Source organism: Leopardus geoffroyi, chromosome D3, assembly GCF_018350155.1.
Source record: "Leopardus geoffroyi isolate Oge1 chromosome D3, O.geoffroyi_Oge1_pat1.0, whole genome shotgun sequence".
Classification (NCBI taxonomy): domain Eukaryota; kingdom Metazoa; phylum Chordata; class Mammalia; order Carnivora; family Felidae; genus Leopardus; species Leopardus geoffroyi.
In genome coordinates this window covers 16,779,521-16,801,051 of record NC_059339.1, presented here as the reverse complement: position 1 = coordinate 16,801,051, position 21,531 = coordinate 16,779,521, and the positions used below count along the sequence as shown (strand labels likewise).

General features: G+C 42.3%; 1 protein-coding gene across 1 annotated transcript; it reads left to right on the top strand.

Annotated features, from left to right (window-relative positions):
• The first annotated feature begins 864 nt into the window (after nucleotides 1-864).
• Nucleotides 865-18,986, top strand: COQ5 (coenzyme Q5, methyltransferase). Its single transcript, XM_045458186.1, has 7 exons — nucleotides 865-1,103; nucleotides 5,597-5,746; nucleotides 10,102-10,323; nucleotides 14,555-14,661; nucleotides 17,173-17,261; nucleotides 18,023-18,134; nucleotides 18,215-18,986. The coding sequence occupies exons 1-7, from the start codon at nucleotides 902-904 to the stop codon at nucleotides 18,314-18,316; spliced, it is 984 nt and encodes a 327-aa protein (XP_045314142.1). The 5' UTR covers nucleotides 865-901; the 3' UTR covers nucleotides 18,317-18,986.
• The last annotated feature ends 2,545 nt before the right edge of the window (nucleotides 18,987-21,531 follow it).

Sequence of the window (21,531 nt, the reverse complement as noted above, 5' to 3'; positions counted from 1 at the left end):
CAGGAAACATACATTTAAAAAGAGAATCAAAGCAGAAACATATAGAAATCCAAGCAAAACTCACCACCTCCATCCTCTTTTGAGCAAGATGGTCTACATTACCCTTTCCATAAAAAAAGAACAGGAAAATCTGGGGTTGAAGTAAACATCCACGCTCTGCCAGTTGGTGCTAAAAGTGTAGCTTTGTGACAGCAGAAGAGGGAGGGTGAGTGGTGATTGTGTCTGACTCGCTAAACAGTCACCAGAGCTTTCCTTCCCATTTATGAACTTCCCAAGTTCAAAAAATGGAATGACCAAAGAACAGCCTTTCATATGTTTATTTTTCAGAGTAGTCTAGCATATGTTTCTCAAGAAAGGTCTGCGAATTCTTTGCATCAGAATCATCAGAGAAGCTTGTTCAATAAAGATTCCCAATACCCATCCCAGATTTACAGATTCAAAATCTCTGGTATTGGGGGCCCAGGAATCTGCATTTTAAACATCAAACCAGGTGATTCCTAGGCACATCAAAGTTTTAGAGAATTGACCTTGTAATCTACTTGGAAACCACACCGTATCTCAATTTCCTCCTTCTGCATCAGAAAACCAGAGTTACTGTATATCTTGTGAGGTAGCATTCACACTACTGGTTGACAAGATTCAGAGACATGGCCGCTGAGACGCGACTGGGGGCTCTTCCTAAGGTCCCTTCATTTCTGGTAAATTCTATATTCAACGTGGGAAGAAAGAAAAAGGATTTCGGGTGCTCAAAGACTAGCCTCTGGATCCCAGAGATCATGCATAGCTCTCTAGTAAAGGGTTTCAGGGCGCGTTCGATCACTACTGTCTCCTACCGGCCGCCGTCGACCCTCTAGTGATGCAACATGACGTACGGTCCGGCTGCTGTCACCCTACTGCCAAGATGGCGGCCCCCAGGAGCTGCGCTCTCTGGAGCTATTGCGGTCGTAGGTGGTCGCGGCTGATGCGGTGCTGCGAGCTCCCCGGGCTTCGTAGCTCCTGGCCTGGGGGTCCGCTGGGTGCGCGGCAATTATCCCAAGAGAAGCAGGCAACGGAAACACACTTCGGATTTGAGACTGTGTCGGAGGAGGAGAAGGGGGGCAAAGGTGAAAGGGGCGAGAGGGCGGATGGAGGGATCTATTTGCGATCTAGTTTCTTCTGCTCAGCTAGGAGTTGGTTTTACGTCCTGTTGACCCGTATGCCGTGGCCTGTGCAGTCCTGACCTTCAAGGAGTCACCTCAGCCTGACTCCTCAGAGCTTAGATGCCTCCTCTTATTGAACACAATAATTCTCACTAAATCCCATCAGTTGGATGTTTATGATGTGCCAGGCACCATGCAGATATTATTTCCACTTCTCATTTCAACCTCCCGACAGTGGGTTTTGTTATGCCCAAGTTAACACATGAGGAAACTGAGACTTAAAGATCAAACAACAATTTGCCCAATTTAACATGGTGGAACCAGCATTCCAACTCAGTTTGGTGTGACCACACAGCTCATGTTTTTCACCTCTTGCTAAAGGGATGGACCATTTTTTCTAGAAAGGAAGAAGGAAACTAACTTCTCTGGACCTCAGCTTCCAAGTTTTACATGTAGGAATAATAGTAACCTTTCTCTTAGAGTTATAATAAGGATTAGATTACTTCATAAGTTAAAGTATTTTGAACAACGCCTGGCACTTCATAACTGCTAAAGGTTAGGTATTGTTGAGCACTTTCTTTGTGTCCATTGTGCTATAGGCATGGGAAAGGAAAAGAACTATTTTAAAACTCCCATCTGTACCACTTATAATGGGGAAGGTATTGTGCCCATTTTACAGATGGGTATGGTGAGGCTCTGAGAGTTTCCTTCACTTGGCCTATGGTCACCCAGGAAATAAAGAGAAAGAATTCACAATGGAATGTCCCATCCTTCTAAAGACCACTTCGTTGTCTTACCTCTCACCTCCGCCTTACTAAATACATAGCTTTACTGTAGTAACTCTTTGAATATTTATTTTAAATTAACATTTATTTCACAGAACTGTGAATCCCCAGAAAGCTAGTACAGTGGCTCATTCATGTCTATATCTTAGTGCTTGATGCACATTAAAAGCTTGATAACTGCTTGTGAAATAAGAGGAGCCAAGTAAAATGACAGTAAACTTTTATTAAGGACTTGAAACATTTTTACATACTTCGCATTAATTCTTACAAATACCACCTTATGAGGTAGGGATTAGTAGCCGGATATTATAGATGGAGAAACTGTTGAAACAGAGATGTTACGTCACTTGCCCAAGGTTCTGCTAATAAGTGGCAAAATTGGGGATTTGAATTCAGGTGGGTTGCTTCCGAAATGATAATGCCTAACCTCTGTATTGTACTTTACAACATATAAACAACATCGCACACAATGACAAGCAAGGAAGAAATTACCCACTGAGCTAAATCTAGATCTCCCACCTTGGGAGCCAACATTGAAGTGCAGGCAGTCTTCCTCTTGCACACTATTGCAGGACTATAAAAATGACCATGCACGCTGAAATCATGTACAATGATCTTAATTATCAATGAGAAAAATTGCAACTGTTCCATGGCCTCTAAAAATTATTGAACATCAGGGTCACCTGGCTGGCCCAGTTGGTGGAGCATGTGACTCTTGACCTCAGGGTCATGAGGGCATAGAGCTTACTTAAAAAAAAATTGCTGGGGCGCCTGGGTGGCTCAGTCTGTTGAGCGTCTGACTTTAGCTCAGGTCATGATCTCACAGTTCGTGGGTTCGTGCCCCGCATCAGGCTTTGTGCTGACCGCTTGCTCAGAGCCTGGAGCCTGCTTCAGATTCTGTGTCTCCTTCTCTCTCTCTGCCCCTCTCCCGCTCATGCTTTGTCTCACTCTGTTTCTCAAAAATAAATATATGTAAAAAAATTTTTTTTAATTATTGAACATCAAAAACTTCCTCACTGTTAATTATAAATGTAGAGGGCCAATGAAACAAATAGTAAAGTCAATATTTACTTAACACACTATAATTTAAAATTAGGTTTAATTTGTTTTATTCTTTTTTTTTTTTTTTTAAGTGGGCTACACACCCAACCTGGGGCTTGAACACACAACCCTGAGATAAAGAGTCAGATGCTCTACTGACTGAGCCAGCCAAATGCCCCCAGATTAGGTTTAATTTTAACTTATTTAATGTAGGGGCGCCTGGGTGGCTCAGTGGGTTGAGCATCCGACTTTGGCTCAGGTCATAATCTCACGGTTTGTGAACTTGAGCGCCATGTCGGGCTCTGTGCGGACAACTCAGAACCTGGAGCCTGCTTTGGATTCTGTGTCTCCCTTGCTCTCTGCCCCTACCCTGCTCACACTCTGTCTCTCTCTCAAAAATAAATAAACATTTAAAAATATTATAAAGATGTAACACATAAAAAAATCTTATTTAATATAGTTAGGATTTTCAAATTTAAAATTTTTCAATTGAGTTAAAATTCTAATAAAATTAGAAACACTAAGCTGTTTTATTCCTTCATAAAAAAATGAATGAAGAGTAGTTTGAACGGTGTTTGCTACCTTCTGGTCATATATTTACAATAGGGAGCAAGCATCCTCTCTATGCCTTGGCAAATTGCCATACTCCTTTCTCAGTTTCAATCAGCTTGTAACATTTTATCTTTTCACTTTCAAGGGTCATGAAATATCTCCAGGAATTCCTTTAGTGTGAGATTTTTTTTCACTGGCATCATTTCCTCTGGGACATCTTCAACCTTTTGTCACAACCACATCCTCATTTATGTCCATAAGTTGATCTTCACAAAGTTTTTCCAGCTGCGTAGCTAGAGTCTCTCGAGTATCAACGTTGTCAGCTGTTTCTCCTATAATCTCGTGGACGTTTCGCTTCCAGTATTACCACTTTTCACTTCTTTGCGGTGCTTTCATTTTCGTTGGCCAATTTCCTCTTTTTTTTAAATATTTTTTTTTTAACATTTATTCATTTTTGAGAGACAGAGAGAGACAGGGCATGAGCGGGGGTGGGGCAGAGAGAGAGGGAGACGCAGAACCTGAAGCAGGCTCCAGGCTCCCAGCTGTCAGCACAGAGCCCAACATGGGGCTCAGACTCAACAACAGTGAGATTAGACCTGAGTTGAAGTCAGACGCTTAACTGACTGAGCCATGCAGGCGCCCCGGCCAATTTCCTCTTTGAATTACCTAGTTTTGTAAAATGCCGCATGTGTTTACAACTGAGAGATAAGGAGGTAACACAACTACATGCTTTGCTGTCTGTGTGTGAACTGAATGACTGATGTGCAGTGACCTAGCAACCACAAACTTAAAGAAGTGACAAGATTGGTTACTGATCATGATATGTCTGTTATTTACAGATTGATTTATGAACTGAAGAACTACCAGCGGAGTTTGCACTGTATGCAGTTACTCACAGTTTATATACCATTGGAACTGAATGATGTTGCTTGGGGACTGGTGTTATTTAACTAAGCCGCCATAACTGAAATTCATGTATATCAGAACCATGCAAAGCAAAAATTGCTTATACTGAGGGGGTTGAGCCTTAGTGTCCCTCAGTACCCCAAAAGATGTTCAAAAGAAAAAAGCAAGCTTGGAGATCCTGGGGTTGAGAAAGGAGCTCAAGGTGGAGTTAAAGGAGGAGCTCTGTAGTGTGCTGATTCAGCAGAGGACAGTGATGGTTTGGATCTATGCAGCACATTTCATCTGAAACTCAAAGCGTGTCTCCTTCATTACCTAATTTAGCCTTATGGCAGGGTGATAGGGAGCTGACACTGAGTTTTTCATGTTATGGGCAGAGAAACAGGTGTAAAGCAGTTAAATGTAGCCTGTGCTTTAAAGTGTTTTGGATAGTAAATTCCTTTTCCAGTTAGCTCAGATTCCACATTCACCCTTGATCCTATTAGATTAATGAGGAGAAAATTTAGGAGGGCCCTCTGCAGTGTGGCTTGGCCCCAAATTGTACCTGTTGTTTTTCTGTGATCCCAGCAGAGATGAACTGAGACCTTCCCATCTATTAGCCATGTCTTTCCAATGGTTTTGTTGTTTTTCTACTATAATAACCGTTAGAAAAATTCCATACCCCCCCCCCCACCCCATCCTCTAAGAACTGGAAACCTATTTAGTCCCAAGTAGGTGTGTGGCATTATTGAGGCATTGGTCCTAGATAAAGGTAACTAAGACAGCAGAAAAGAGGTTGGTTTCCTACCTAGAATAATTTAAGCCTTTTTAAAAAGAGGTTAAGGGGTAGATTGAGGGGGGCACCTGGGTGGCTCAGTTTGTTGAGCGTCTGAATTCGGCTCAGGTCATGATCTTGCGGTTTGTGAGTTCGAGCCCCACATTGGGCTTGCTGCTGTCAGCACACAGAGCCACTTCGGATTTTCTGTCTCCCTCTTTCTGCACCCGCTGCGCTCTCTCAAAAATAAATAAACATTAAAAAAAGGGGGGGGGTAGATTTGGGCATCAAGCATTATAGCTTAACTTCAACAAAGACAGGCAACTTCAGGGGAGAAAAGCTTCATCCTCTTTCATTTAGGACTTCCCCAAGTTAATCTTGTTAATAGCACAATTAATTGTGTTGTATTTCTCCTATGTCAGTCTATCATGTGTTTGAAAGTGTGGCCAAGAAGTATGATGTGATGAATGATATGATGAGCCTTGGTATCCACCGTATTTGGAAGGATTTGCTGCTCTGGAAGATGCGCCCGTTTCCTGGGACCCAGCTGCTCGATGTTGCTGGAGGCACAGGTAATGTCCAGTTGAGAATCCTTGAGTATCCTGAGCATTATTTTACGGAAGTTAGTGTTTCTTGTTGGAATGAGCTAGCTTAACTACCATTAGGCTGAAGATGGTAATTGAAAATCAATATACTTCTTTCTTTAAATTTTTTTTTTTTTTTTTTTTCAACGTTTATTTATTTTTGGGACAGAGAGAGACAGAGCATGAACGGGGGAGGGGCAGAGAGAGAGGGAGACACAGAATCGGAAGCAGGCTCCAGGCTCCAAGCCGTCAGCCCAGAGCCCGACGCGGGGCTCGAACTCGCGGACCGCGAGATCGTGACCTGGCTGAAGTCGGACGCTTAACCGACTGCGCCACCCAGGCGCCCCACTTTAAATTTTTTTAATGTTTATTTATTTTGAGAGAGAGAGAGAGACAGTGTGCATGGGGGAGGGGCAGAGAGAGGAGAGAGAGTGGGGGAGGGGCACAGAGAGAGGAGAGAGAGAATCGACATCACTGTCAGCACAGAGCCTGATGTAGGGCTCAAATTCATGAAACTGTGAGATCATAAATTGAGTCTAGATCAAGAGTTGGATGCTTAGCCCACTGAGCCACTTAGGCACCCCCAAAATCAATATACTTCTAAGAAACGTTTTACTAAATATCACTCAAAAGCACAAAATATCAACTTTATGCCTCTCATTTTTCGAAAATGCACAGGTTACAAAGTAAATAGATTACTTTTTACTCCAGCAACATCTCACCCTCTACTTGACCATTTTCTTTTCTTTTTTTATTTATTTCTGAGAGAGAGAGCACGAGCAGGGCAAGTGGCATAGAGATAGGGAGACACAGAATCTGAAGCAGACTGCAGGCTCCAAGCTGTGAGCTGTCAGCACAGAGCCCGATGTGCGGCTCGAACTCACAAGCTGTGAGATCACGACCTCAGCCAAAGTCGGATGCTTAACCGACTGAGCCACCCAGGCACCCGACCATTTTATTTTCTGTTTAACCTTTAATCCACTTTCCCTTTTTCTTTGGGGGGGATGCCCTTTACAATATTTCATAAGCTCTCTAGACAACCTTTTCTCAATCCACTATCACATCAGAAATCAAAAGCTCAATTGTGTTTTGTTTTTTTTTTTGAGCAGCAGACAAAAGTTTATTAGAATATAAGATTAGAAAGAATTGTAGGAAAACTCTCTTTACAGACAGGGGACGTTTGAAAGTGAATGCCCCAAAAGCTCAATTGTTTATATGTGGTTCTTTGTTACTTGGTGCACACTAGGCATTTGGGGAGAAAATGTCACGGGTTTCTAAAATGCATCTTGGGATGTTATCAAATGGTTAATTTACATGTTAAATTACATTAGAATAATGTGTCATACAATGTAATAATGTCATAATCTATACCAATTGAATAATATGGAATAACAAATTACAGAACAGTTTCCATGTGTGAAACATGTTTATGTCTGGTCCTCTCCTCAATGGAAACTCAGAAAGCAGTAAGACACCTTGTTCAGTGGAAGACAATTTAACAGAATCTATTAAAATTTAGAATCTTTAGGGGCTCCTGGGTGGCTCAGTTGGTTAAGCATCTGACTTGTGGTTTCAGCTCAGGTCATGATCTCAAGGCTTATGAGACCCAGCTCTTCATCAGGCTCCACACTGATAGTGCGGAGCCTACTTGGGATTCTTTCTCTCCCTCTCCCCCTGTTCCCTGCTCCTGTGCGCTCTCTTTCTCAAAAATAAATAAAACTTTTTTAAAAATCTAGAATCTTTATAGTCTAGGATCCTACAATTCCAATTCTCCATGTGTAGTCTAAAAAAAAGAAAAAAATAACTTGCACAAAGATACAGATATAGAAAGGGTTCAGTCAGAGCTGCTTACATCTGTGGCTTAACCCATAACATTACTGCATACTGGCAACTGCCCATTTAGAAAATGTAATTAGGAGGTAATCCCATATATTAAAAAAGACATTTTAAAAATATATAGCTACAAATATGCTCACTGCATCATTTTTAGTAGTAGTGAAAAATTGGAAGTAACCTATTTCTGCCTCAGTAAAGAAATTGTTTTAAATTAAGATACATCCCTTCTACGAAATATTATGTAGCTATTTAAATGAATGCTATAAATACTGGTGGAAAGTTCTCAAGGACATATTCAGTGGGAAGAGAAAGAAAACAAGTTGTGTAACTATGTGTAGAATATCCCTGTGTAGGTTTTAAGTTGTTTTATAGGAGTACGTATAAAGTACTTAAATATATAGAAAAGTGACCAGAGAATGACTAATTTGTTGCAGAGACTGGAAAAACTTAAGAAGATATATTTCTTGCAAATAGTGTAAGGATAACAAAGACAACTTTATAACAAAGGAAATGCGATCCTAGAAAGCACTGTTTTGGCCCAAACAGTATTTACCTGGTCACGATAACATAAACACTTTTGATTTTCAGCTTTTAGACTCTAACCAACAAAGCAGAGGAGACATAATTATAGCGGTAGAACAAACAATGTATGTCACCAGTCACAACGGCATTAAACTTCACACAATAGAAGGCTGAAGGGGTTCAAGAGGTACCATCTGTAGCTGATGAAATAGAAATAAAATATTAATTAGTCTGTTACTCTAGTTTACAAAGGGATCTGTGAGGAACTATGAAATGTGATACAAATATATTGGGAAGATGGAGGCAACCAGAGAAGAGGGGCGGGGTATCATTATAAGCACGGTAAGTAAAGAGCTGGAACCAACAGAAGGAACAGCTGAAAGAGGAGAAAGATGGTCTCTGGGGAGCTGAACTGGGCATGGGAAGTGGTAGGGCAGGGAACCATTGCTGGTAACTATACCCTTATGTTGCTTTCCTAACAATTATTAGAGACTAGAAGGGCTTCGCACTAAGCACTTGACGCTGGTTGTGTCTGGAGAGGGTATGGAGAAAGAATGGAACTTTTATGTTTTCTTCTAAATATTTAGATGAGTCTTTTGTAGTGAGAACGTATCCATGCATTATTTATGCTATTTTTTTTTTAAGTTTTGTTTTTCGTTTTTTGTTTTTCTTTAAGTAGGCTCGATGCCCAGCGTGGAACCCAGTGGGGGGCTTGAACTCACGATGCTGAGATCAAGACCTGAGCTAAAATTAAGAGTTGGATGCTCAACCAACTGAGCCACCCAGGCGCCCTAAAAGGTTTTTAAGAATATTAGAAGTAAACAGGGAACCTGGCTGGTTCAGTTGATAGAACATGCAACTCTTTTTTTCTCAATTTTTTATTTTAGAGAGAGAGAGAGTGAGAGAGCACAAGCAGGGGAGAGGCAGAGGGAGAGAGAGAGAGAGAGAGAGAGAGAGAGAGAAAGAGAGAGAGAATCGTAAGCAGCCTCTACACTCAGCGCAGAACCCGACTCGGGACTCAATCCCACGACCCTGGGATCATGACCTAAGCCAAAATCAAGAGTTGGATGTTCAACAACTGGGCCACCCAGGTGTCCCAAGTGTCTGACTCTTGATTTCAGCCCAGGTCATGATCTCATGGTTCATGGGATGGACATGTCGAGCTTTGCGCTGACAGCACGGAACCTGCTTGGGTCTCTCTCTCTCTCTCTCTCTCTCTCTCTCTCTCTCTGCCCCTCTGCCACTCCTGTGTATGTGTGTGCTCTCTTTCTCAAAATAAATAAAATAAACATTAAAAAATAAAATGAGGGGCGCCTGGGTGGCGCAGTCGGTTAAGCGTCCGACTTCAGCCAGGTCACGATCTCGCGGTCCGTGAGTTCGAGCCCCGCGTCGGGCTCTGGGCTGATGGCTCAGAGCCTGGAGCCTGTTTCCGATTCTGTGTCTCCCTCTCTCTCTGCCCCTCCCCCGTTCATGCTCTGTCTCTCTCTGTCCCAAAAATAAATAAACGTTGAAAAAAAAATTTTTTTTTAAATAAAAAATAAAAAAAAAATGAAATCTTAAAAAATATATTAGAAGGGACACCTGGGTGGTTCAGTTGGTTAAGCATCCAGCTAACTCTTGGTTCCAGTTCAGGTCAAGTTCTCACAGTTTGTGGGTTCGAGCCCCATGTCAGGCTCTGCTCTGGCAGCACAGAGCCTGCTTGGGATCCTCTCTCTCCTCCCTCCCCTGTTTGTGCTTGCTTTTTCTCTCTCTCAAAATTAAATAAGTAAGCTTTAAATGTATATATATATATATATATATATATATATATATATATATGAAGTTTTTAAAAATTGATGTTAGTAGTTACTATATAAATGAAGAGAAACTTCAATTTTTGCACACTCCTCAAATCTTGTCCCTTTGTATCTCTGTTTGGGTTTTGGAAATGCTGGGGTTTTGTTTGTATTTGTGTTTGCATCTTTCCTCCTGTTGGCTTTCCACAGGTGACATTGCATTCCGGTTCCTTAATTATGTTCAGGCACAGCATAAGGGAAAGCAGAAGAGGCAGTTACGGGCCCAGCAAAATTTATCCTGGGAAGAAATTGCCAAAAAGTACCAAAACGAAGAGGACCCCTTGGGCGGTTCCCGGGTTGTGGTCTGTGACATCAACAAGGAGATGCTAAAGATTGGAAAGCAGAAAGCCCATGCTTGGGGATACAAAGCTGGTAAGTCAGTCCTACAGAAAGTAGACACTGCAGAAATGTTTGTGTCCTTTTTGTTTTTTGGGTTTTTTTTTAACATTTATTTTTGAGAGACAGAAAGAGACAGAGCACGAGCAGAGGAGGGGCAGACAGAGAGGGAGACACAGAAACCAAAGTAAGCTCCAGGCTCTGAGCTGTCAGCACAGAGACCAACGCAGGGCTGGAACCCACAAACCAGGAGATTATGACCTGAGCCGAAGTCAGACACTTAACCAACTGAGTCAACTAGGCGCCCCATTTTTGTATGTTTATGAAATGAGATATATAAAATGTTGAAGAGCTTTATTTTTCAGCTTCCAAAAACGTACAGATAGGCAGGAATCAACGATAATTTGCATGAATCCAGTTTGTATGCTGTTATGTACATTATTTCAGCAACCCAGGGAGTTAGATTATCAGCCCCATGGGACCAAAGCCCAAAAAGTTGAAGTGTCCTACTCAAGTCACACAACTTTTAAATAGGCAGACCCCAATTTGGAGCTGAATCTTCTCATCTTAGCCCTTAGGCCCTGAGATAGTTTTGCTTTCAATTCCCGGCAACTCCCTGCTGACCCCAGTGTCCTGTTTTTGAGCCATATCATATCCCATCAGTACTCAAAGGGGTTGACAGATGTGGTAGCTGAGAAGGTGCTTTGCCCCTAAAGCAGAAACTTGTCCTTCAGACACAAGGAGTGCAAGCAGCTGACAGCCTCCAGCTCTTACAACTTTTAGGCTCTGCCTCAGCTTCCAAGTTGGGCTCTTTTCTGGCAGGGCTCCAGAGCTCCCTATTGGCTTGGCTAAGGCTTTATCAGATCTGCATTGATCTGTAGGCTTTCTCTGCTCAGTCTTGCTTCCTCTTCCTTTTATCTTCCCTGGGTGTTCTCTGCACTCCCCCTCCAAAACAAACAAACAAACAAACAAAACATTTGCACTCCTCCATCATCTCAGCATGTTTCTTGCTTTTTTTTTTTTTAATTATTTTATCAGCATCTGCTTTTCAGAGGCCGCAGCTGATAGAGTTAAAGAAACACCCGTAAACAGTACTCTCAGCAGCAGACAGGAGAGTGACTGCACATCTCTGGGAACCCACTGCAACCTGAAAATGGACAGTTTGTGCCCTGGCTTAAAGACCTAGATTTCACATTTCGCTTTCTGTTTGTTTTCATATTTTAAAATACTTTCCCCCAGTTTTTTCCAAGTAGAAGTGAGGATCCGGCAGCCACACCACCGTTTAGCTCACTTTTCACAGCTGCTGCACTGCCCTCTTCCCAGCTCGCCAAGCACTGCAGGCAGCCACTGTGTGAGACAGTGAGATAGGACAAAGAAAATAAAGTCCCTCAGGTCAACATCAGCGTTCCTGGCCTCCCCTTCCCCCACCAGGAGTATCTATGGTTATTTTAGTTCAATTCTTCCTCCTCCTCCTCCTCCCACCCCCAGAACAAGCTGCCTAGACGAACAACCCACTTGGCCTACAAGATGAAGGGCTCTTTTGTTAACCATCAACGCTGCCCAGAAAGCAGACAGTCCCTAGTGTTTTTAGACAAAGGCACTATGTTTCCTTACTCCTACTGAAAAACGTGTTTCCCTTCCCTCTGGTGCTTAGCCGTAAAGAATGGAGAACAACGAAAGAAATGATAGGCAGTGTTCCCTTTCTGGATTCACCTCTTCCATACCATAGCTTGCCCTTCAGCCTCTCCCAACTGCCAAGACAAATCCACTGGCATAGGAATTACCAAGTGCTGCATAGGACAGTTTTTTATCTTTCCTCCTGGCTTTGTCAGTCTCCGATAATGATGTCTTTGTAAAAACTCTCATGCAAAAAGAGTTGAAACTAAGGAGGATCCTAGAAATTATTTTGTAATAGTAAAAGTTAATGTGAAAGGCATATTTATGTGTAGCGCTGTTTATTTGTATTTTATGTGGAGCACTTCTTCCCCAAATGTAAGCTCTGTGGGCTGGAGCTTTAAACAAATTATTTCATAGGTTATAAAAGTGGTATATTTGGGAGAACTTTTGGATTTTGGAAAAGTATTAAGAAGAAAGTAAATGTTACCTATAATTGCAAATCATTTTCATTTCCTTTTTATGAAATTAAAGCCTTCCTGTATATACAAATTTAGTATCCTGCCCTAATTCAGCATTGTATCATGAGATTTTTCTATGTCATTAAAAATTCCTTAAAATCATTATTTATTATATTCTCCTGTATGGATGTGAATCATGAAGATTTCGCATAACCAATTTACATAACCAATAACCAACTGATCTTTCATTTTTTTTCTAGTGTTTTTGCACATTGCACAGCATTGTAACATCCATATTTGTAAATTTTTGCATGCATTTGTTAATGTTTTTACCTTCTATATAACCTTGGACAATTGTTTAAACTCTTTACATTTCAATTACTTTATCTATAAAATGGAGAGAATAGGGACGCCTGGGTGGCTCAGTCAGTTAAGCGGCCGACTTCAGCTCAGGTCATGATCTCGCGGTTCGTAAGTTCAAGCCCTGCATCGAGCGCTGTGCTAACAGGTTAGAGCCTGGAGCCTGCTTTGGATTCTGTGTCTCCCTCTCTCTCACCCTCTCATTCACTCACACTGTGTCTCTGTCTCTCTCAAAAATAAATAAACTTAAAAAAAAATTTTAAATAAAGAGAATAAAAACCACCTTATAGTAGGAGGTAATATACCATAGCTGTTGAAAAACACAGGCTCTGGGATAAAACAACCTGAGTTCCAGTCCCTCCATATGACCTTGGGTAAGCTGCTTTAACCTTTCTGATACTCAGCTTTGCTCATCTAAAACGTGAGGATGATAATAAGAGCTATCCCATGGAGTTGGTATGAGAATGTGATAAGATAATGTATTTAAAGTGATAATACAGACCCTGCCACCAAGGGGTCGGAGCAGTTGCAATGATGATGATGATGATGATGATGATGATGTCATCAATGTCCTCCTCCTAAAAATCAAGTAGCTGGGTCAAAGGGTATGCTTATTTTTATTTTATTTATGCTTGTTAACTACTGCTAGTTTGCTTTCCAGGAAGGTTATTTTCATTTACCGTCCTCTACAGAGCTTTCCTTCTATATCGCATTTTATGTCTAATTCACTGCAAGTTGGGTAATACTAAAGCCGAATCAGTATCCTTAGAGGACATAGCCACCCTTATAGGGTTCCCTTGGGTGTTTTCTGAATTTGTGACCAGACTTGGGTCTTGACCCTTTAATTCTCCAATAGAACCAATATAACTAGGCTAAATTGTGTACTTAGAATACTTCCAATGACACTCTGATACTCTTATTTTTTTATTTTTTAAAATTATTTTTAACATTTTATTTTCAAGAGAGAGACAGAATATGAGTGGGGGAGGGGCAGAGAGAGAGGGAGACAGAATCCACGAAGCAGGCTCCAGGCTCTGAGCTGTCAGCATGGAGCCCAACCTGGGGCCCGAACCCATGAACTATGAGATCATGGCTTGAGCCAAAGTCAGACACTTAACCGACTAAGCCACCCAGGTGCCCTTTAAAAACATTTTTTTTAATGTTTCATTTCCTCTGATACTCTTATTAACTCCACTTTACAGATGAGGAAACCAAGTCAAAGTAGTTTATTCAAGATTATATAGCTAATAAATGGTGACACTGGAGTTAGAACCCGGGCAGTCTAACCCCAGGACCCGGGATCTTAACCACGGTGCTTTACACAAAACACTTAGTTGGGTAAAGGTTGCTTGAGGGTGGGCATAACTAAGTATTCATCAGGTTTTACTCTGAGACCCTTGGGGAAAGAACTTCCTGCTGACTTCAAGAAATCAAATCCTCAGGGGGATAGGACACCTTGAAGACAGTGGCCAGGAACCCAGTGATGAAGGCAGGCGTGTGATGGTTGCTGATACCACATGTATGGTATTTGCCAGCATCAAACTGTTCTCCATTTCTCCCACACCAACTAGGTAGGTGTCCAATGATTCAGTTCAATTCTGAGACTAATCCAGAGTTAGTCTCAGATTCCACAGATTTAGAGGCTCCATACTGTAAGACTCCCCCCACTTGAGAAGTCAGCCATCTAGGGGGTGTCCAGGCTGCCCATGATTCTGCCTGGCTGACTACACAAATTGGGGGGTTCCCATGATGCCCTCCTCAGGTTTGACAATTCACTGGGTGCAGAAGAGACGGCTACCCAGACTGAGACCAGAAATGATTTTCTCTTTCAGGACTTGCTTGGGTATTGGGAGATGCTGAAGAACTGCCCTTTGATGATGACAAGTTTGATGTTTACACTATTGCCTTTGGGATCCGGAATGTCACACACATTGATCAGGTATGAATGGCTGCATCCTCAGCTTGAGTGACTCTCACGATATTAGATCTCCTGGGATGGCCCCACGGAAAAGGAGGAAGGAGGGAGAGATTCTTCACTCGAACCAGCTCTTGAGTGGAATGACCATGTCAGGCTTAGGGGCTTCAATCCTTGAAGTTGCCAATTTTCCTACTCACAAAATTGAAAAAGACCAAGACCACAGAGCAGATCCTCATAGAAGCCTTTGTTGCTTGGGTTGGTATTCACATCTTTGAGCTGTCTGTCTTGCTCTGGCATTCCATCTGTTTCCTCTCATTTGAGAAGTTGTCTGACTCTGTGAGTTTGCAGATCAGTGGCATTTCCAAGGCCAACACAGAAAAAGGCAAACACTATTTTGGCAGAAGGTAGCTAGAGTAATGGGTTCCTCTATAGGGAGAAGGGAACATTCAGCTTGTAATCTGACACAGCTTTTTGTTCTTTTTTTTAAGATTTTAAAGTAATTTGTTTTTTTATTTTGAGAGAGGGAGAGACAGCATGACTTGGGGAGGGGCAGAGAAGAAGAAGAGAATCCCAAGGAGCCTCCATTCTGCCAGCACAGAGCCTGATGCTGGGCTCAAACCCACAAACCATGAGATCATCACCTGAGCCGAAGTCAGATGCTTAACTGACTGAGCCACCCAGGCGCCCCTATTTTTAAGTAATTTCTGCACCCAACTTGGGGCTCAAACTCAAAACCCTGAGATCAAGAGTCCCATGCTCCACTGACTGAGCCAGCCAGGCACCACCTGATGTAGTTCTTCTTTATTTCTACTTCAACATTCTATCCCAAAGCATTTGAAGGTGATAGGCAAGGTGCCACGTTTTGGTTCTATAATGGGGGCTCTAGTTATCTGGTTTCTCTGCTTTCGGTGGGACTTTTTTTTTTTTTTTTAATGTTTATTTATTTTTGAGAGAGAGAGAGACAGTGTGGGCGGGGGAAGGGCAGAGAGAGAGGAAGACACAGGCTCTCACCTGTCAGCACAGAGCCTGACATGGGGCTTGAACTCATGAACCGTAAGATCATGACCTGAGCTGAAGTTGGACTCTTAACCGACTGAGCCACTCAGCCACCTTGGTGGGACATCTTTATGATGCACTTCAGCTTGGTTTTTATGACCTGCTTGTGTATGTAGCCAGTTTATTATTTTAATTTAAAAAAATGTTTTTGAATAGGTTCAAAGTACAAAAAGGTGTATCAGTGAAAGTATGCCTCCTATCCATGTGTCCCAACCATTCAGTGCATCCTCTCCCTCCAGACAATCACCAATTACTTGTGTCAATGTCTTTATTGTTTTTTTCTTTTTTTATACAAATATTAGCACATGAAACATTTTGCTCATTGCTTTTTTTCCATTAAATATGTATCTTGGAGGGGCACCTGGGTGGTTCAGTCAGTTGAGTGTCCTACTTCAACTCGTGGTCATGATCTCGTGGTTCAGGAGTTCAAGCCCCGCATTGGGCTAGCTGATATCAGCACAGAGCCCACTTCGGATCCTCTGACCCCCTCTCTCGCCCTCTCCTCCTCCCCTGCTCACATACACACATTCTCTCTCTTTTCTCTCTCTCTCTCTTAAAAATAAACATTTATTTTATGCATATCCCAATAGATGCATTTCTATAAGATAGGTTCCTTGAAGTAAAATTGCTAGATCAAAAAGGATATCCACTGTGATTTAAATAAGTAATTGTAGGGATGCCTGGCTGGCTCTGTTGGTAAAGCATGTAACCCTTGATCTTGGGGTTGTAAGTTTGAACCCCACGTTGGGCAGAGTTTACTTTTTTTTTTTTAATGTTTATTTTTGAGACAGAGAGCGCAGCAGAGGAGAGGTGGGGAGATACAGAGGATCCAAAGCAGGCTCTGTGCTGACAGCACCAAGCCCGATTCCAGACTTAAACCCATGAACCATGAGATCATGACCTGAGCCGAAGTAGGACACTGAACCAACTGAACCACCCGAACCACCCAGGTGCCCAAGAGTTTACTTTTAAAAATAAAGAAAAAAGGGGTGCCTGGGTGGCTCAGTCAGTTCAGCATCTGACTTTGGCTCAGGTCATAATCTCAAGGTCCGTGAGTTCAAGCCCCATGTCGGGCTGTGTGCTGACAGCTCAGGCTGGAGCCTGCTTCGGATTCTGTGTCTCCCTCTCTTTCTGCCCCTCCCCTACTCATACTCTGTCTCTCTCAAAAATAAACAAACATTAAAAAATAAAGAAAAAAAATCCTGAAATAAGCTTTTAATAAATAATAATTGTGAAATTGGCCACCATGTGGTTATACCAGTCTGAATGCTCCAAGTAACCTTCTCTTCGTGCCTATAAAATTTAGAATAGTGTAGGGTTATCTCTGCTACTACAGCTTTCCAGCTAAGAATGCACAAGGGAGCTATGGGAAATGCTAACTTTTATAATGCCCACCGAAGCTCGAGCTATCTTGGCCTCATGGAATTGAGTGAGTTCTGCTGAGGAGTATGTTCTCTTGTTCCTTGTCTTGCTCAGGCACTCCAGGAAGCCCATCGAGTCCTGAAGCCAGGAGGACGGTTTCTCTGTCTGGAGTTTAGCCAAGTGAACAATCCCCTCATTTCCAGGTTGGCACTGTTAACAGGGCTTTATTCTCCTTGTCTAGCCAAGGGCTTTCCATCCCCAAATGGACAGAAAATAGCCAGTAAGCTAGAAGCATGAACCTCATAGTTCAGAGTCTCTAGGGGACACAGTGCCACCTCAGGTCAGCCAGTTCTAACGACAACACCTAAGCCAGAAGAATTTCAAAGGCTCAAGTTGGCCCACAGATGTATTTTGACTCATCAATTTTTAAGACATTGACTTAGGTGTTCATATTTAAAAATCAGGAAGTTTTACATGAAAATTTCCAGCTTCAATTGAGAAATCGGATGTATGGCAACACTGAGAAAGCACTTATTCCCACATGGCAGTAGTCAGAGCTGAGTAGTGCTTGTCCCTTCTCCACTTTTTTTTAGATTTACTTATTTTGAGAGAGACAGAGCACAAGTGGGGAAAGGGCAGAGAGAGATGGGGACAGAGGATCCAAAGTGGGCTCCACGCTGATAGCAGAGAGCCCAATGCAGGGGCTCGAACCCATGAACCTGCAAGATCATGACCTGAGCCGAAGTCAGACACTCGACCAACTGAGCCACCCAGGCGCCCCACGCCTTCTCCACTTTTACGCTACTTCCTAATTGTACCTTGTTACTCCCTATTGGTCTTGCACCTGGCCCGCATCACTTATTTCAGGTACTGACCCTACAAGGCATTTGGATTTATGACTCCAGGCCTAAAACTTCTTATCAGGGGTCATGTTCTAATCTTAATCTTTCATCCTTTTCTTTAGGCTTTATGATCTGTATAGCTTCCAGGTCATTCCTGTCCTGGGAGAAGTCATCGCAGGAGATTGGAAGTCCTACCAATACCTTGTAGAGAGTATCCGACAGTTCCCACCTCAGGTACAAAACCATAATTTTACAACAAGGGGCCTAGAGTTTAAATCCAGGTGATCCTTGCTGTATCTTTCTTTGTGTTTTAGGAGGAGTTCAAAGAGATGATAGAGGATGCGGGTTTTGAGAAAGTGACTTACGAAAGTCTCACGTCAGGCATCGTGGCCATTCATTCTGGCTTCAAACTGTAACTCCTTTGCTGTTCTGGAGTGTGTACCAGTCACATCCTGTCGAAAGCCTGGAAGTAAAGGAAGTGAGACCAGTAGCAGAACATCCCCTCTTAAGGAGGTGGGCCTTGGACTCATGTTCTGATGTGACCAATCTCCAAGTGGAAGACCCAGATTCCTGTCACTTTGTTGCAACTTTCATTGGGAGCTGCTTCAGGCCTTCTCCCAGAGGTATTTGGTCTATCTTTTGTGCTCAACTCCTGCTAATTTTTCTTGGCCGTGCAGTGTGTAGTTGAGGTAAAACTTCTCATTTTTTAAGTGTATTTGTAGCTTCTCTGCTGGTGCTGCCTTCCAGAGGGATAATGAATCATTTGAACCCAATGATTATGTGAACTAGAAAATGTCCTAGCTGTACCTGAGTCAGCCTTTCAGCCTAGGACTAAGTCCGGGGCCAAAAACCAGGGCCCAAGTCAGAGGGTTAACAATCACAACTAGAATTATGAACTGAACCACTAAAGGAGTTTACAATTTGTGCACTATTTGTTATTTCTTCTTGGGGAGGGATCAGTGAGGGGAAATACATTTTTGTCAACACTCACTCATTCCTCTTCCACCAAAAACGACTACTGTATCCTCAGTGCCTGTCATGAAGAAAACAATAAATCCTTGTTGAAAGAATAAATGTACCAGCCAACTCCTGCTTTTGTGTTTTATATGGAGAGCTTTTTTTTTTTTTTTTTTTTTTTGAGAGAGAGGGCGCGCGCACAAGCAGGAGAGCAGGAAGGGGAGGAGCAGGGAGAAAATTCCAAGCAGGTTCCACTCCCGGCATCAAGCCCAACATGGGGCTCAATCTCACAACCTTGAGATCTTGACCAGAGCCAAAATCAAGAGTTGGACACTTAACTGAGCCACCCAGGCACCCCTCGAGAGCTTCTTTATCAGAATACATTTGAAGGGTTCTATAGCCAAAAAAATTATAAAAGTTTGAAAACTATCTAGCCTACCCACCCTCTCCGCCCCAGTACTAAGGGGCAGAGCTGGGCAGAGCACTCATCTCCTCAGTACAGTCTACTGTTTGATGTTAAAGTGAGGCCATAAATATTGCGAAGTGAATGAAGCTTATGGTTTTTAAGGGATTTTAGTAAGAAACTGCAGAAAGCAACCTGTGACTTGGCTGGCCATGTATTAATTGTGGTGAACTTAGTTCAAGGGCATTTCAGAAGCCTTCAGGTACATGCTGCGTCTTCATCCAGCACAGTGGGGGTCAGTTATGTACCTTCACTCACAAGATCTTGCCCTGTCATTGAAAAGCTTTCAGGGGCACCTGGGTGGCTTAATCAGTTCAGCATTTTGGCTCAGGTCATGATCTCACGGTTCGTGAAATCAAGCCCCATGTTGGATTCCAAGCTGACAGCGTGGAGCCTGCTTGCGATTCTCTCTCTCTTCCTCTTCCCGGCTCACAAGTATACATTCTCTAATATTAAAAATAAATAAAGTTTTCAGACACACAGCTATCTATATACAACTATCTCAAAGAATAGCAAAAGAACATTTGACAAGCCTTAACCCTTAGAAAAACTTTTAGCTTACATTTTCTCAGCCAGCTGGCCTTTGAAATTACAATTAACAAGCAGCAGACACTGGAAGGAATTTCATAAACCATCAGCCCAGTTCTATCTCCCTGGCAAAGTGGTTTTCTCACATCTGAATCAAAAACATAGGGGTACCTGGGTGGCTCAGTCAGTTAAGCATGACTCGTGATTTTTGGCTTGGGTCATGATCTTTCCATTGATGGGATCAGACCCTACATTGGGCAGCTCTGTGCTGACAGCCCAGAGACTGCTTAAGATTCTCTCTCTGCCCCTCCCCTGAACCTGCATACTCTCTCAAACATTTAAAAATAAAATAATTAAAAACTGCCACTTTCAGACAGTAGATATGGGCCTGATCAAATTAGAACTCCCCAGTGTCCAGCCATTTGTGGACTTCTACCAGCTCTAGGATCTATTGCCGGCAGACTATTTGGAAGCAGAGATAACTGAACAGGACTGATACAGCTTTCAAAGCTTCAAATCGAAATATAGAAAGAGGAGAAAAAAGAGGAAATATAGAAAGAGGAGAAAAAGAAAAATGAACTATGGGAACATCTTCAGTCTGTTTATATAAATACAAACCTAAATCAACTCAGTTGTATTGTTCCACAGAACCTCATCATTCTTCCCTGCAGCAAGCAAGGGGAAAATCCTCCCATTTTAACTACTGTAATAAACAGGAAAAACAATGCTTTGCCTCTTTACCCTGAAACTTTCCCAATCCTAACACAGCTCAATTTCACTACAATTCCTAAAACCCCCAAGTTCTGGTAATAATAATCTCCCAAAGATATTACAACCTAATGCTATTCTTAAGCTGGAGTCCTCTCAACTCTATCCTCCCCTCTGTGCTAGCAACAGCTCAGCTGCTCAGAAATCCTAATTGCATCTCACAGATCCAAAGTAAAATAAAAAGCCTGACTTCACGTGAACACTGAAAAGTAATATAGGGAAACCAGAAAGCCAGGACTTTCCTTGCAGCTTCCCAAGATGAGTGTGGGTTGTTTCAGCCTCCAGCAGATTTCCTTTATACCTACAAAAGTCAAGTCTGCTATATTTGTTTTTCTTCATAGAAACGACTTAAGTCTTCTTAAAATTGATAGCAGGAAACCTTTAATGAAAGTTACTTATCCACAGCTTTAATTGGGTCTTTTAATGAAAGCCTCAATTCACATTTAATTGTTAATGGGGTTTCTAAGTACAGCTAGTTAAAGCACAGCACAGCAGGCTTACACGTTTAAATTCCTGCAAAGACTTTATTAGAATCACATGGACGGCTGCTGCTCAGAAACTTTCATTTTCCTTTTTAAGACCACTTTTAATCTTGAGTGTCCTTTTGGGACAAGGCAGGAAAAGGGTGGGGGGGGCGCGGATAGCCCACACCCCAGAAAATTTCTCATTAGCTCAACTTTGTAATTGGCTTATTTTACAGCCATAGAAAGCTTTGGTGAAGTTCTACACATTCATTCATCACCTCCCAAGGCCCAGAACATTCTACATCTTTTAACAAAATGAGCACTTAAGGATAATATTTATCAGATTAGCCATAATATTTAATCCGAAAGTTTCTCTGCCATGTATTTCTCAACATGCACTTCTGAGTAGGTCTTCCATGCAGAACAGCTGCAGGATGGGAGAGATGAAAGA